This window comes from Sebastes fasciatus, chromosome 17, assembly GCF_043250625.1.
Source record: "Sebastes fasciatus isolate fSebFas1 chromosome 17, fSebFas1.pri, whole genome shotgun sequence".
Classification (NCBI taxonomy): domain Eukaryota; kingdom Metazoa; phylum Chordata; class Actinopteri; order Perciformes; family Sebastidae; genus Sebastes; species Sebastes fasciatus.
This window is the reverse complement of record NC_133811.1, coordinates 18,172,525-18,189,917: the sequence shown is the minus strand read 5'-3', so window position 1 is coordinate 18,189,917 and position 17,393 is coordinate 18,172,525. Positions and strand designations below refer to the sequence as shown.

Here is a 17,393-nt window from a genome sequence, read left to right as displayed (position 1 = left end):
TATAGTCTTAAATTGTGCAAAACAAAAAAAACAATGTGGTACAAAGTCCTATCAAAACCTTCCTCTTTGTTATGTCCAGCTAAACGTTAACTACATTTACCATAATGCCTTGCGTGAGGTGAGTGTGTTCCGCGGCTGTGCTGGATGACAGCTATCCGGCGCCGAAACACATCGAGAGACTCTCAGACGACAGAGAGCCATGGCGGCCACGGGTGGAGGGAAAATCAGAAGCAGGAGATATCACATCGCCTCCAAACCTTACGCCAAGAGCAAGCAGGTAAACCAAACCAAACTGACCGCGTTATCAGCCCGGGACGGTGATCTCAGCGCCAGTAATGCGTTATCTGTTGTTATTGTTTTGTTGGAGACATTTTTATGGCCTGCCGTTAGCGCTCGTGGCCTCCACGCGCTGCTAGAGGAAATGCTTGTTAGCTTAGCTTGTAGCTTGTAGCTTAGCAACATCATACGGACTTGACAGGTCAAATCACGGCACAGTGAGTCCTTTACACTAGTTAACCTGTATTTAGTGAAGTAAAAATGCTCACACGTGTCTATTAGTGAGTTATTAACTGCTTGATAAGTTAGCATAAGAGCAAGGAAGTAGAAGTATTAGCATTATGTAGCTAATACGAGCTAACTAGCATGCTAGCAACGCATTGTTGTCTTCAGATCTTAAGTTTTCTGGAGGCATCACACTGTTAGTTTGGATCTAAATAACACATGTCCACAGCTATGGACGTGCAGGTACATCTTAAGATTATGTTTTTGGCCTGTTAGAGATTTATGGATGTTAGGCTAGCTAGCTAATGTTAGCCACCATCTCAGCCAGTTGGGATTGCGCAGGAAGCATCCTGCTGATTGGGAACTCCACATGGTTTGTCTGAGTGGATTCACTTTCACCGACCTGGACATCAGTTTAATGTTGGCTTTAAAACACCACTCCGTGATGTTAACGCTGGATAACACCGTGTCTTGATACATTAGCAGGTCCATTGACCTATTTTGTCAGGTATCATCACGTGGAATAATCTGTCGACCTACAAATTGTTTATATTAATGTCAGTGTATAGGTGTATTCTCACACTGGAGAGGCAACTAAACTGGACAGGGAGTTTTCTTTGACAGTCTGAATATTGATGGTTAGTTATACAAGCAGTTGATCATTGTGACCAGCTAAAGCCAGCCTTGAATTTGCTCCAAAATGACCTCAAAATCAAGGAGCTGGTATCATTAAATATTTTTTCAAATCTCATTATGACCAGACATTCATTTGTAATTTTATTAGGTACACCTAGTAAACTAGATTTGGATTGATAGTCATTTTTTTTATGTCTGACATTAGTTGATGTTTGATTTCAACCTCTCTGCATCATAATTCAATTCAAACTTTATTGCAGACTCAAGGTCCAGATAAGAAAAAACAACAACAATACATTACATATAATACATTACAATACAGGATGCACTACAAAAAGTCATGATTAAAGGCTGTTATAAATATGAATATTAATATATACATACATCAATGCCTTACATATATCTTAAGTTTTCACACCGTTAAGAGGTCGAAGTGATATGATGTTCACAGCTATGGGTAGTCGCCTTTCATGTAGGTACATTTTAAGATTGTGTTTTTGGCCTGTTAGAGATATCATTTGTGGATGTTAGGCTAGCTAATGTTGGCCACAATCTCAGCCAGTTGGGATTGCGCAGGAAGCATCCTGCTGATTGGGAACTCCACATGGTTTGTCTTGAGTGGATTCACTCTGCCGACCTGGACATCAGTTTAATGTTGGCTTTGAAAACCCACTCCTTGATGTTAACATTGGATAAGACCGTGTCTTGATGCATGGCAGGCCTTATCATCACGTAGAATAATCTGTTCACCTACAAATTGTTTATATTAATGTCAGTGTATAGGTGTATTCTCTGACTGGAGAGGCAACTAAACTGGGACAGGGAGTTTCTTTGACAACAGTCTGAATATTGATATCTAGTTATACAAGCAGTTGATCATTGTGACCAGCTGAAGGTTATCAAGAAGATACATTCATATGTCATTTTATTAGGTATACCTAGTAAACTAGATTTGGACATCCACATGTTTGACTTCAACCTCTTTGTATTATATACAACTTATCATAATGACTTATACAGGGATTTATACAAACTAATATTACCAGTTCAGACCTCTCTAACAAATGCTGCTGACTTGGTGTGTACCATCAGTATCAAGGTTAAGTTCTTGATACCATATCCCACTTCATCAACAACCAACATTTTTGATTATTAGATGAGTGGATTCACTTGCCGACCTGGACATCAGTTTAATGTTGGCTTTAAAACATCACTCCGTGATGTTAACAGTGGATAAGACCGTGTCTTGATACATTAGCAGGTCCATTGACCTATTTTGTCAGGTATCATTACGTAGAATAATCTGTCGACCTACAATATTAGATGTTGTTTATATTAACAGTCTATAGGTGTATTCTCTGACTGGAGAGGCAACTTAACTGGACAGTGAGTTTCTTTGACAACAGTCTGAATATTGATAGTTAGTTATACACCAGCTAAACCCAGCCTGGCTTTGCTCCAAAATGACCTAAAAATCAAGGAGCTGGTATCATTAAATATTTTCAAATCTAAAATGAAGGCTTTAGAAGCAGACTCTATGGCATGCCAATGTTTTTAGCCCCCTTGTTGTACAGCTGACTCCCAGAAAAGTTCCTTTATGTCCCCCCCATTTGTCTTTAGATAGTTCTCTTTTAAAGCCAATTTGAGTGCTTTTAGTGTTTGTAAATTGTATTATATCTCTATTTGTGTCTGTGTCTGCAGCTTTGTGTTCTTGCTGCTGTCTGTCTTGGCCAGGTCTCCCTTGGAAAAGAGGTTCTTAATCTCAATGGGACTAACCTGGTTAAATAAAGGTTAAATAAAAAAGAAAAATAAACGTTATCAAGAAGATACATTCATTTGTCATTTTATTAGGTATACCTAGTAAACTAGATTTGGATTGATTGTCATTTTTTATGGCTGGCATCAGTTATCCACATGTTTGACCTAAACCTCTTTGTATTATATTCAACTTATCATAATGACTTATACAGTGATTTTATAGTGATTTATACAAACTAATATTACCAGTTCAGACCTCTCTAACAAATGCTGCTGACTTGGTGTGTACTATCAGTATCAAGATTAAGTTCTTGATACCATATCCCACTTCATCAACAACCAACATTTTTGATTATTAGATGTTATTAACTCTATGAATATATATTTGCTATTGTGTATGCAGTGTTGAAATGAAGAGAGATTGACTGGAATAATGCATTCATCTACAACTAACAGACATGAACTTGATATATGATATGAGTCATGCCAGAAAGATAGTCATGATTACATATTTTGATGCTCATATATTTGCATCAATGGCAAATAGTGTGGAATTGTTTGAAGTCCATATAAATGTGTCTGGACTAAAGCCAGCCAAAAACAATGGTTATTCAAATCTTGTGTATAGTTGTCCTTAAATGATGGGTTTAGCTTTTCTTCAGTAGCTTGGTTTACACAACACTGCTGGTTTATGAAGCAGGAAGAGCGTGATAAGACATGTAGTAATGTTTGCTCCATCGCTTTCTTGTGTGGAATAGCTTACTTAAAAAAAGAGTATTTCTCGTCAATACTTACCTCATCTCTTGACATAAATATAATAATACAGCTGACTCAAAGATAGTAGCTGGTGTAAGGGTACACGCTCATCACATTTATTCATGTGAAAGGCTAGATGCACTGATCTACTTAGGCACTGGCATATTCAATCAAAATCACTCTGTGTTTCCGTTAGACATGAAAGCTTTCAGAGAGAGCAGTGGTAGTTGACCACAGGTCACTTAGTCACGTGACCCTCCCTGTCCACAGCAGAAATGCAGCACCAGTAAATCCTTATAACAATAGTTTATGTAGGGCTAAGTAAACTAGCACTGTGGTGGGATATTACACTTGACTAGTTTAAGTTGTGTGTATTTGCATAAAGGTTAAAGTGCAGAGTGGGCCCACAGGTGTATTTCATAGATAAGAAGTAAACAAGAGGCACATATGGCTCTTATCAGGAGTTGAAAGCCACCATGGGTTAGACACCGTGCACATGAAGTGAATGATACACCAGCTAGGTAGCCCCTTCTCTCAACCTTTCCCTTCTCCGTCTATTTTCTTTAGCATAACTAAAATCTGAAGACATCCAAGTACAGTCACAGTACCAATCTAAGAGCTAAGGAAATCATTTTATCAATAAAAACTAGCATGTTTAGACAGGCAACAAATTCAGCTAGCAGGACAAACCTGTCAAAAGTTTTACACCATTTGGTTCAATGCTCTCCAATATACCCTTCCCCTTTTTAACAGGTCAATGCACTTAGATTTTTAGATAGATTTTAGGTTTTGTTTCTGGTTTTGTCGTCCTCTCCTACTATAATTCCAAAACGTCTCTGTCCATTGGGAGCATTATTCATGAAACACCTTGAGTCATAAAGCATTTATTGCTGGTATATTCAACTACAGGAGCAAATTTTGCTCAAGGCATGTAATGTGACGGTATTTCCACAACTTTTGTGAACATAATATACTGCTAACCGAACTCCTAGGCCTGCAAACCTATTCAGAAATGGTGGATATATTCCAGTTAGCAGTTAAGACCTGGAAAGTGCCTTGAGAATGTAGAGGACACTTTTCACTAAGTTGTTACAGCTAATGTGTTATATACTGTATATATGCAGAAAAGATCTTTCTAGATATTCAATTCCTGGATATTGTGTTACTTTCTAAGTGTGTTGTAGGACACAAGACTGATCCTTATCAACAGGAATTTATCTAGACTTCAGTACAGTGCAGACCATCGTCACTGGCTCACTGCTTCACAGAAGCATTCACAGTGCCTGACCCAGTTTCACACTGTCATACTTAGCTTGTGTTTTCCTTTGCACTAGGGAGGACTAACAGCTTCTGATTGCAAGAGCTACTGATTCAAAAACAACCTAAAAACAAATTATGTGGAATTGTTTTGCCACAAATTCATTATATTTTTTAACATCAAATACAGGCATCATCATCTTATTCTCCTCAGTGTTAGTAGTTGAAAAACAAAATCGTCAAGATTCATCTTGCAAATCTGTTTTATATGCAGCGTTGTTTTACAGGCATAGACTTTTATCCAGTGCTGATTGTCAAGGGAATTTTCTAATGAGGAGGCTACAAATAATGGCCTGAGTTGATGGGACTTTGTTTTGTCTCTATATGCATTCGTCTCTGCCTCTCACTCTTTTCATCCCTGTGTTCATGGCTTCCTCTCCCTCTCATGTTTTTATCAGCAGCAGTCAGGCCTCATCAGTCGAGTGACAGACACAGTAAAGAGCATCGTTCCTTCCTGGCTGCAGAAATACTTCAAGAACGAAGATTCTCCTGAAGGTGGAGGGGCTGTACTGGCAGACCAGACAGACCAGAACTGCCAGACACCACCTCCTCCTAATGGCAGCGAAGAGGGACCTCTTCCTCTTGATGGACGCGACTCACCAGAGCCAAGCACCAGTAACACAGGTAAGAGACTCGGTCTCTTCACATCTCATCAAAAAAGATTAGCTTTTATACTCCATGCATGAGAATTGCGTCAAAACATATTTTTGTACCCCCATGCTCACCCGTGACTTCTGTCTCTCTCGCACAGAGCCCTCAACCAGCCGGGCATCCTTAAACTTTCAGGAGTATGTGCTTTCTCGACCTCCTCTGAGTCGTTCCCACCTCCACTTTTCCCCGCTGGATGTCTCCTCCCCGACCCTGGGGGCCACCAGCAGCCTCTTCTCCCAACCCTCCACCTCCGCAGCCCCTGGACCCTTTTCCACAGGCTTTTCCTTGGTCAAAGAAATCAAGGACAACCTCTCGCAGCACGAAGATGATAACATCTCCACCACTAGCGGCTTCTCCTCCCGCGCCTCAGAAAAAGGTAAAAGCAGAGCGTTTGAGCAAAAAGACGTGGGCCTTATTGAGGTGAAATCTGTAACTTTCCACACATTTTTGCCGTCCATGGTGGCAAGAGGTAATTGAACTGATATTTGGACTATAGTGAAGTTGGCAAAATATCCAGAACTGTTGAACTCACATTATTGATGTCGGCTCATAGCCACTGCAACATATTTTACCCTTCTGCACAATTTGCATAAATGAGGCCAGGTGTGGGGCATTACTTCACCAACACCTTTATCCAAAATATTAATTTGGTTAGATAACAGGATGGGGAACACTCACAATCTGAACACAGATTTTATTAACATAGTAACTTAGACCAACGGTGTTCTGTACACTTTTCTCCCTTCAGCACCACGCAAGGGAGCACTCCTCTGTTGTTAAGAGCCAGACAAGCATGTTTGTGTGCTCATTCTCCGGGGGAATATCCGTTAGACAGTCTACACTTTGATTGATGTCTTTTGGACCAAGACTTTTTGAGAAAAGTGAGGAAAAGGAACACCTCCCGCTGTGTACGGAAGATCATGAAGCTTAACGGTGTTCCGTACAGAGTGCAGAAGATGATTTCAACGAGAATTAATGAACATTTTAAATGTCAAAATATTCAATTGACGTAATAACCGTTAACTTTATTGACACTACTGTAACATCAATATTGCGCGCAGGATTACGTTCAAACAGCATCTGTGTTGACAGACTTACTGCTGCATTGCCAAGTCAGTGTGTGGCATTGCTGTTAAAAATGCCCATTTCGAAGCATTTAATCAACAAAGGGTAACATATTTAACAACTTGTGATAGTATAATAGTCATTTCATACAGATTACAGTACTGTGAGAAGCATAAATTAAGTCGAAATGTAAATTTTCGCTGCTCTAGTCATCTCCCCTCTCAAGCTGCAGTCAGGACTGGAGCTTCCCCTCTGGGCGCTCACAAACTTACTGAAATCTCACAGGAACAAATAGTGTGGACGTCTCTTGCTTGGTCTGTAATGAAAGAGGGGGAACTGATGATGACACACACACATATACATTTTATGCACAACCTGGAAGTGTTTATTCAGTGATCGGTGAAAAAAGGTCATCTGTACAGAACATCGCTAGTGTACAGAATATAGTTAGTGTAGATGACAACATCTGTCTCAAAAAGAGACCTTTTCTCCTTTTAGTTGTCTCCACCTGTTAAAGTGTTTTGAAACAATATTGTTTCTCATCTTCGAGTAATTTCTTTCCAACTCCCTTTTGGCTTTTTGTCTTGCCTCTGATAGATGTTTCATGTCTAGTGCAAAATATAATTTTGCATCCTGTTTTGAATCTGCAAAAATAGAAATGTGTAGAAAATAAGTCAAAATACGCTTCAACAGATTCCATGTATTATTCACTAATCCAGGGGAGGCCAACCATGTGCCATTGAGAGCCAGCAGTCTGCAGGTTTTCCAAAGACTCCACCCACCAATAACCTGCAGACTTTTAAATGTCCATGGCAAATGATTGGCTGTACATTTATTTAAATGTATGAAACTACGAAATTGGCAGAAAACACACATTTCCTGTGTGACGATCTGGTTTCTTCCTTTGCATTGTCTTAGCCTGCTGAGTTTAGTTTTAAAGATTTGTTGGTAAATATTACAGACTATTAATGTCGCAGTGGGAATAAACTGGCATAGGCGACTATATTTCTCTTATGTATGGATTGGCTCTGGCCTGAAATATAGAGACCGGGCCGCTAAGTTAGATTTCTGCATTGGTGCTCTCTTAAAATGAACTGTTTTTTGACAGATGTCCCCACTTCCAAAACAGCGTCACTTCCCCAACTTTGGTCCCCAGAGATGGAAAGAACACACTCTGGGCCTCAGCATGCCCAGTCCAGTCTGAAAAGGCCTTCTTTCAACCTGTCTGTATTTGGAACTTCCTCCAATGTGAGTATCTGTGTCAGTTCATCGAGATAATGAATAACGCTTTCTGAAAGACCTGTGCCACAAAGCTCTGCATCTTGGTGCGTCAGGGTTTGATTTAGTGATTTAGGGCTGTGCCGTTGGAGCAGTGACCCACTTGGATATAAAATGTCTGTCTGGAATATGGACTCTTCAAAGTCATGTGTACCACAGACTTCCACAAATATCAAACCGACCAATACTTTTTAGGTGTAGATACATTTTGATATCTCAAGTATCAACTTAAATAATTAATTATGAAGGGAATTTTATTATTAATTCATGTACATTATCTGGAAAACCAATGTTACTGTCAATCCACTCACAGCCAGACAGTATCTTGATTTGTTGCATTCAGTTTCACCGGTGTGATTTAACATGTTGTACATTTACTTTTCATGTGCATGGCAGCATGCCACAACTCAGTCTAGCCAACTCATAGTAACAGGTCTGCTTTTGTGTGCAACTATTAAGACGAGCTTTTTGCGTCAGATGTTCATAACGCCTTTCTATATTAAACCCCTTTTGATGGTATTATATTTACATCTGCTAAGATGAAAATATTTGACATGACTTTATTAGCAGAAGAAAACAGCCGGCTTTTTAAGGATAAATAAGTTGAAATATGAAGGAATATTGAAAAGATTTCAGAATGTATTTGCAGATTTGCTCAAGACATTGTTTTGTTTACCTTTAAAATCGACTTTCCCTTATTTCATGCATGTTGATGTTTGAGAATGCCATTGATTAGTAATATAATCCCAATGTATTTTAATTGAATCCTCTCTCTTCCAGTCATCATTAAACAGCACAGTGCTAAACTCCAGCCAGCTCGGAGATTCACCCTTCTACCCCGGGAAGACCATGTATGGTGGGGCAGCTGCAGTCAGGAGCGCTCGTGGTCGTCCTGGGACACCGTACCAGGTGAGCTAGTGAGAAATGCACCGTCTAGAAACTGAGACTCGTGTATTTTGATACATTACTTCATATGGTGAACTAGCACACTAGGTTTAAAGCATCTGTACACCCACACAGGTGTTTTCAGTTATTCTGGCTGATTAGACCTCTACTCAGGTTGAAGGTGGGTCGGAGCTTTGATGAGAATTTATTAGGTCACAAATCTTCATCTATCAATAAGAATCATAAAGTAATAATGTAATTTTTCCAGTCCAGGTTCAACAAACCTAACAGCAGACTCAGGAGGATGTCAAATCAATTAGTCTGTACACGCCCACACAGTCCACAAGAGGTCTAATCAGCCAGATTAATTGAAAACACCTGTGTGGGTGTACAAAGGCTTTAAGAAATGAGTTATATTCAGTCTACATGTGCACTTTAAAGTTTAGCAGCCTTAAGTGGGTGAACACTGACGTCATGGGATGAATGTGACTGTAGTGTGAATATTATTAATTTAATTGGACACTAAATTAGCTCATCTGATCTGTAGGCCCCAGTGAGGAGACAGATCAAGGCCAAGCCTGCTGGTGCTCAGCCCTGTGGGGTGACCAGCGCCACAGCCAGACGCATCCTTCAGTCATTGGAGCGCATGTCGAGCCCCCTGGCTGTGAGTACACACACACACACACACACACATACACACACACACACACACCATCTCCTGTTCAAACTTGACTTCACCTTAAAGTGTGACGGTGGTTAGACATTTGATATTTTGCCAATAAACATGTTAATGTAAACTTTGTGACACATTTCTTCTACAGGATGCCAGGAGAATCCCAGCAGCAGCCACATCCCCCCTGTCAGCAGTAAGAGCTTTTAATACATTTACATATATTGTAAGCATTTGTTTGCAGTGACACATCACTGTATGTGATCAGTGTTTTACCCCTCGTCACAATTTGCATAAACAAGGCCAAGCGTGGGGCACGACCTCACCAACACCTTTATTCAAACACTATATTCATTTGGTTAGAATGTTTAACAGGATGTGGAAAGCATGAGAAAAGCATGGACATATTATTCTCAAATGACAAATGTCCTTAAAATGTTGAAATCCTAAAACAATAGAACAGTTTTCTTACATGAGTTTTTTTTCTTCTTTGCAGTCAATGGATGGCACAAATCTAGATGTTTCACATTTCCAGTCGAAAAAGAAACGTGTAAGTACAGATTTTGAAATCCTTGTGACGATATCCTCTTGTGCCTGCTTTTTCCAATTTTATGATAACTGTCATATGCGTATGTCCCTGTATGACCTTAAACTTACTCTCTACGTATGCACATCAACAACTAAACTCGTCTTCTGCCCAGTGTGTTTTGTAGTTTAGCACAAGGCTTAGTGATATGAACAGGGATACTATTGTACAAACCCAGCAGCACTTGTTGTGATCTGTCATCCTGTCATTTCCTGTCCTACTGTCTGTTGGCCTCCTTTACACCAGTTAACAGGATTCTCCTCGGCTGGGACACAGCTGTTAACTGTGTGTGGGAGTGTGTGTGTTTTTCTTTACATGCCTGTGAGCAAAAGTGCGCGAGACTCGAATGTATTTGGCTCCTGAAAGTGTGTGTTTATGTGCGTTAAGTGTAGTCCATTGTTAAATCGTGCCAGCTCTGCACTGGACTCAGTAATAACTGTCAGACATTCCCGGCTGTGACAGCTGCTTTGCAAATCCGAACAATGGTGTATTGACCCTCACAGGACCAAAACAAGGAAGCCCGCTATCTAACTGGGCCTTTCATGGCCGACTGTTGCTTTGGGGTTTCACCTTGGCAGGGTCCAAAATACAGTCCAACCAATACTGGATATTGCGGCAGATACTAATACTGATAAATCTAATAACAATCTATTGGCTGATAATTAATTTCTAACATTAACAATCTTGATACTGATCCCGTAGATTTGTTTATTTAAAGAATTGTGAGAAGATGCATACTGAGCGGGACATTATACAGTTGAAAAATCAACTCATCTCAGGTGGAACTGTTTCTAAATGTCCTCAAACCTAGTTTGGTATTTCTGCACTGCAATTTCTTTTGGCAATTTTAACGTATAGATTGCTATATATACTGATACAATATAGCTGTAATAAACTTATATCGCTGATATATAATTTAAAATGAAAGGGTAACTCTGGTGTTACTTATTTATTTTGTATTATTGTCAACAAATTGCCAGAAGAAGAATTGATCCTGATGTTAAGCACTGTCTGTGTAGCCACAGTCTGATAATGTATACAACAAGCATGGCCTGTGTAGGTTGTTCTAATACAATTTGCAAATCTGCAGAGATGTTACTGTTCACGTTCTGGGACACAGACTCATGTTTAAGTTGAGAGGAATAAACTACTCAGGCCATATTTATTACATTGAAGCAGTATGCCGATGCAATGGCATAAGCTATGTCGAACACATTTAGACAAAGAATGAAGAACTGCCACCTTTTGTTGATTCTGATTCTTATCTTTTGTCTATATTTTGCCGCCTTTTCTGTAATGCAGATGGATTCCACCCTCCCACCGGTGCAGAAGCTGGTGGTTCCTGCTGCAGCGTCGGTGTCAGGAAATCGCTCGGTGTCCTTCAGGCCTACATTGACTCCTGGAGGAGTGAGCCGAACTCTGGACAGGACCCCAAGAGAGACGGTCAGAAAACAGTGCTGCATTATATTACACCATACCATTGTTCCTATATATTAATGCAGCCAAATAGTGTAATACAAACTTGATGCTAAATTTGTTGCCGTTTTATTTCCTTAGCCCACAAGACAATCACCGCAACTACCTGAAGCAACCCCAGGTCCATCTCAAAGGTAAAACAAGGTTTCTCTTATCAATAAGCCAAGAAACGTATACTTAACTAAGTAAAAAAAGGCAATATAACCTAATACCATTCCTAGTTATTGTCAATCATTGTTTGTGTTTGGATGCCTGGCTGCTCTCTGTATCTTGTTTACCTTATTTTACTCACTACACCTGTTCCTGCTCCTCTACTACCAGCACAATGGGTTCTAGTGTCCCAGCCTATCTTCTGTCCAGCACGCCTGCAGCCAGCAGCGTGAGCTCCGGAGGAGGCAAGATGAAGAGAGAGAGGACCAGTACACGGCCTTCTTCTAAACGCGCTGAAGATGAAGAGGTAAGAGCTTTGCATCAAAACACCTCCAAGGCCCTGATTCCCAAAACGCTATGTATAGCAAAGATAATCACTTTGATACACTAACAGCTTTTGTATAAAAGTGATGAGAAACAGGTGTACGTACTTTTATACCAGGGCAGTATCAGACTTATTTTCAGGCCTGGCCGAGAGAAAGGTCAGAAATCCAGATCAGAAAATGTGCCTTGATGCATTGAGATTGATATCAAACATGAGTTTATCTCATTTCACCATCGGTCTGATGATGCACTATTTGTAAATGGCACACAACGGTACCCAATGACACTCCTGCTTGTTTTCTGACTTTAGGTGGCGGAGGTACCGGACCTACCAGCCATTTCACTTCCCATCAGCGCCTCCGCCTTGCCATCCTTCAGCTTCTCCTCCCCTCTTCCACCTCTCAACACCTCAACCACCATCAGCACGGCCCCCACTCTCACGCCCGCGACTCCCGCTATGGAAACAAATAAGGTCAGTCTTAAAATACTTAATAATACTACATTACTACAAGTCTAATGATTAACAACATTATTTATGCATTTTGCAAATTTTCATGTTTTTTCCAGGAGCCACCGACGGCTTCGACACCTCCCTGTGTACCTTTTACATTTTCCTCCCCTATTGTCAAAGCAACTGCTGCTAGTCCTCCTTCCTTTTCCCCATCAGTAAGTAAACGATTTGTCTCTTAATGATTTCTAATTGATTAGGGAGGCAATTATTTACAACGGTAACATTGATAATATCTGTTATTTCCTGTTTGTAGGCTGGATTCACTTTTAGTGCACCTGTAGCAAAGTTAGGTCCCTCCATGTTAAATGGGAAGCTGGCTTCTCCCATACTGACAGCAGGTAAGACAGTTTTCTTACAATTGGCATGATGCTGATTATTTTCTTTTCCTGAGAAAACTGTAACTGAGGTTTGATCTTCTTCATGTTTTCTACAGTGAAGTTAGCAACAAGCAAAAGCACAGAAGATTTTGAAGGACCTTTCAAACCAGCCAAGACCCTGAAGCAGGGCAGTGTGCTGGATCTTCTCAAAGCACCTGGTAAGAATCAATAACACATCACACATCTACAGTGTTTGTTTTGCACGGTTTGGTTTACAATAAGGGTGTCACGATTTCGATCCTGAATCGGAACTCGATCGAAATTAACTTCCGATTTCAACCATCATAATCATAAGCAGGGTCAGCGTTTGTTTTTGTTTTTTTTCCACCCCGCGCACTTACACATGTATAATGGAAAATACAGCTGTAGTCAAGGCTGGGATCCCTAGCCAGGCATGATGGGAAATGTGGGCCGTCCCTGTTGCTACATTTCCTGCATATGCCTATGGCATTTTACACTACATGAACAAGTTAGTTAGTTACTTTTCCTTACTCTTCATAGCTCTTCTACTCTTACGTGGTTTAACATTAAGTCACTGCATCTCCCGACAGAACAACAAAACGGTTGAATTTCAGCCTACACGCACGTTTTTTCAACTCAACCTTGTTAATTCAGAGCAGCTGATATTGGTAGCGAGAGCAACAAGCTGAAAGGACTGCCTAGTGTCATCTCTCAGCTCTGCACACACAAGCTCCGCCTCCGTCCTCGGTGACTCACAGCGATCAGAGAAGAGAGAGGAAAAAAAGAGAGAGAAACAAGCGCGACAGTTAACGCAAACAACAAACCGTATTTTTGTAGATTTCAGCACACTTGTAATGCACTCCAGAAGGATTTCTGTTTTGTTTTTGTAATGATTATGTACTGAAGTGGGTCACACAGATACTGATACTGAAAAGATGCAGCTTTTTATATTGTAGATTGTTGTAGTCTAATTTTTGAAACCCTTTCTAAATAAAACGGGAGTTCAGGGCTCTTTTTAAAGAAGAATTTGAAAGCGTAAATGACAGTTGTCAGGGTGTAAAACCAATGATCTTTTGATCGTTACGAATCAAGACTTTATATTCTAACAACGGCATGTTTAAATCAAAAATGTAATCGAACCGTGACCTTAAGATCAAAAGTCAAATTGAATTGTGGATTTGGAGAATCGCGACACCCCTAGTTTACAAGTTTGTTCACTGTTTCAATCCTTTACTTGCTCCGTCTAGGCTTTGCCTCTCCTGTTGCTCGGAGTTCCCCAGGCCCAGACGTCGTTCCGCTGCAGACCTCCACCCAATCCACAGCCCCCTCCTCCACCACAACCACCTCCTCCTTCTCTTCAACAGGGTTTGGCAATGTGTTCAAAGCCCCACCAGGCTGGAGCTGCGATGTCTGCTTGGTGCAGAACAAGCCATCAGACACCAAGTGTGTTTGCTGTATGGCCCCACAGCCCAATTCCTCCTCATCCAAATCTATGGACAGTAAACCTTCAACGGCCACCTCGGTTGGTCTAGAGAGCAGCAGCACGAACGCCACCTCCACCACTACATCCACTGCAGGTTTTGGCACAATGTTCTCCAAACCTGCAGGAACTTGGGACTGTGATACGTGTCTTGTTCGAAACAAACCTGATGCAGTAAAGTGTGTGGCCTGCGAAACGGCCAAACCTGGGACAGGGCTTAAACCCTCACTGACTCTTCCTTCTGCCTTCTCAGCTGTTAAGACTGTATCCACACCCACAGCCCCCGTTTCTACAGGGTTCATCGGATTTGGAGACAAGTTCAAAAAACCTGCGGGTGCATGGGAATGTGATACATGTTTAGTAGAAAACAAGGCAGAGGACACAAAGTGTGTGGCCTGCATGAGCGCTAAACCAGGTAATGTTGGTATTTGATATTCTACAAAATGCTGAATCTTTGTTTTTGTTGAGAATAGAATCCATTATCTGTCATTGATTTCAAAGGCATCTAAAAAGGCAATTGTTAGTTTAGTGAAGCATCTTTCTCTCCTCCTTCTCACAACAGGAGCGTCAGCAGGAGCCTCTTCTTCAGCCAGCAGTGCTCCAGTGTTTGGGTTGGGAGATGCGTTCAAGAAACCAGAGGGTGCCTGGGAGTGTGATGTCTGTCTTGTACAGAATAAGGCTGCTGATTTACAGTGTGTTGCCTGTCAGTCAGCCAAACCTGGAGCTAGCGTGGAGCCCAAAGGTAATAAAAAGTTATTTAAAAGTCAAATGTTACTGTTACTTAAATGTAATCATCATATATACAGTATGTATGCATCACATTAAACTGTCAAGATTTGACAAATTGTCAAAATATTTTGTTGAATTTTTGTTATCCTTCTCTGCAGCTTTTGGTTCGTCTTTTGGTTCATCAGCTGGTGGGACAACAGGCTCTAGTTCTGGGGGTTTTAAGTTCGGCACATCAGACAGTACCTCGGGATCGGGAGGTTTCAAGTTTGGAGGCTCACTTACAGAGTCCTCCTCTTCATCGTCAGGTGGATTCAAATTTGGAGTCCCGTTTGGAAGCTCCTCAGCAGAAACCACTTCTAAAGACACTACTGCTTCATCAGGGTTCAAATTCGGCAGCTCATCTGAGGGCTTTAAAATTGGGGCTGCCTCTAGTGATGACACAAAGGCAGACCAACCTGCTGCAGATTCTGGGTTTAAGTTTGGAGCCAGCGGTGGGATAGCGTTTGGAACTGGATCATCTAGCACAGAAAGTAGCTCCTCTAAGGGCGGCTTCAGCTTTGGACTGTCAAAACCCGAAGACAAAACATCAGACACCACCACCTCCTCATCCTCTGTTAGTTTCACTCCTCCGGCTTCCTCTCAAGAGAAAAGTGACAGTGCTGCATTATCGAATGACACCACATCCACAACCACCACAGCAACTACCACCACTGGGTCTGTATTTGGGAGATTGGGCGAGCGAAGTTTGGCGACCACCACACCACAAGGGGGCTCTACGTTTGGATCCTTACAGGCAGACAAAGAGCCAGCTGCTCCCGCGTTTTCCTTTGGGAAGCCAGAGGAAAAGGAAGAATCCGCTGCCTCCTCGGCTCCGTCTTCCTTCCTCTTCGGTGCTGCTAATAAAGATGCAGATGCTGCAACAGCACCGGCCGCCTCAGGAGGCTTTTCCTTCAGCAAGCCCAGTGCGCCAACAGAACAACCTCCACCCGCTTACAATTTTGGCAAGCCAGCAGACAAGAGTGAAACATCTACTGTGGAGGCACCAAAGCCCGCTTTTTCCTTTGGACAAAGTGCTGCAGGTGAGAGAAAGTTTGGACAGTGACACTGTAGTAATTTGTATTTTGTGAATGTTGTTTTGAAACACATTAACGCCATCAATCTTTCGGAGGTTGTAGCATTTTAAAGCTAGAGTAAAGATACTGGTATATGAAATTAGAAAACCTAAGGAATCCTTTGGTACCAACCATCACACTAGCTTTTTGCGAAGGAGGTTAAATAACGCTCTGAACTTGTGCTAAATTTTGGCGAGGAAAAACTGTCATGGCCATTTTCAAAGGGGTGAAAATGGGTTCTATGGGTACCCTCAAGTCTCCCCTTTACAGACATGCCCACTTTATGATAATCACATGCAGTTTTTGGCAAGTCATAGTCAAGTCAGCACACTGACAGCTGTTGTTGCCTGTTGGGCTTGAGTTTGCCATGTTATGATTTGAGCATATTTTTTATGCTAAATGCAGTACCTGTGAGGGTTTCTGGACAATGTTTGTCATTGTTTTGTGCTGTTGATTGATTTCCAATAATAACTATATACATACATTTGTATAAAGCAGCATATTTGCCCATATCGATTGACAGCCCTACATATAAATGTGTTGCTGCCAAGCTTGAGTCAAGATAACCTTGATGACATCATCAGGAGTATTTCCTCAGGCCACAGAAAGCTCCCCCTTTGCCTGTTTTCAGAGCAGTATATTCTGTCACCAGTGAAATGACTTTCATGTGTAAAATCAGTGAACTGTCCCTTTAACCACTGCACTATATAAAACCTCATAATCACTTATTCGTTCCCCCAACAGATTCTTCCGCTGCTCCAAAACCAGCGTTTTCCTTTATGGCAAGTAATCCCACCACCGTCAACTCCACCACCCCGACGCCCAGTCTGTTCGGCACTACCACCCCCACCAGCAGCAGCAGCATCAGCATCAGCTCCACTCAGGCTCCTTCTGCAGCTCCTAGCACTTTCATGTTCGGTCAACCTGCTGCAACCTCTAGTGACGCTCCTCCGGCTAACGCCTTCGTCTTCGGCCAGAGTCAGGACAGCCAGCCGCCGGCCCAGTCAGCTGCTCCTCTGAACTCTACTCCTACTCCAACCCCATCTCAGCCCTTCATCTTTGGTGCTCCTGCCAGTGCTGCTCCTCCTCCTGCTGCAGCTACTGCTCCATCCTTTGGCTTTGGAGCAGCAGCACCCTCTGCTGCCTCATCTTCAGGTCTGTTATTTTGCT

The 17,393-nt window shown here is 41.6% G+C and overlaps 1 protein-coding gene across 4 annotated transcripts in view; it reads left to right on the top strand.

Annotated features, from left to right (window-relative positions):
• Positions 1–129: 129 nt before the first annotated feature.
• nup153 (nucleoporin 153) overlaps positions 130–17,393 on the top strand; it is a 19,850-nt gene continuing 2,586 nt past the window's right edge. Inside the window, exons 1-19 of one of the 4 annotated variants that reach the window (XM_074612564.1) lie at positions 130–277; positions 5,367–5,592; positions 5,720–5,995; positions 7,814–7,932; positions 8,743–8,871; positions 9,395–9,511; positions 9,669–9,713; positions 10,014–10,067; positions 11,406–11,546; positions 11,661–11,713; positions 11,901–12,036; positions 12,364–12,525; positions 12,621–12,719; positions 12,818–12,902; positions 12,998–13,099; positions 14,150–14,797; positions 14,945–15,124; positions 15,270–16,190; positions 16,968–17,378. In XM_074612564.1, coding sequence (XP_074468665.1) covers positions 200–277; positions 5,367–5,592; positions 5,720–5,995; positions 7,814–7,932; positions 8,743–8,871; positions 9,395–9,511; positions 9,669–9,713; positions 10,014–10,067; positions 11,406–11,546; positions 11,661–11,713; positions 11,901–12,036; positions 12,364–12,525; positions 12,621–12,719; positions 12,818–12,902; positions 12,998–13,099; positions 14,150–14,797; positions 14,945–15,124; positions 15,270–16,190; positions 16,968–17,378 — 3,982 coding nt within the window. In that variant the 5' untranslated portion in view covers positions 130–199. Of the gene's footprint in view, positions 278–5,366; positions 5,593–5,719; positions 5,996–7,792; positions 7,933–8,742; positions 8,872–9,394; positions 9,512–9,668; positions 9,714–10,013; positions 10,068–11,405; positions 11,547–11,660; positions 11,714–11,900; positions 12,037–12,363; positions 12,526–12,620; positions 12,720–12,817; positions 12,903–12,997; positions 13,100–14,149; positions 14,798–14,944; positions 15,125–15,269; positions 16,191–16,967; positions 17,379–17,393 lie in introns of all 4 variants that reach the window. The other 3 variants (XM_074612562.1, XM_074612565.1, XM_074612563.1) reach the window with 3 other exon arrangements.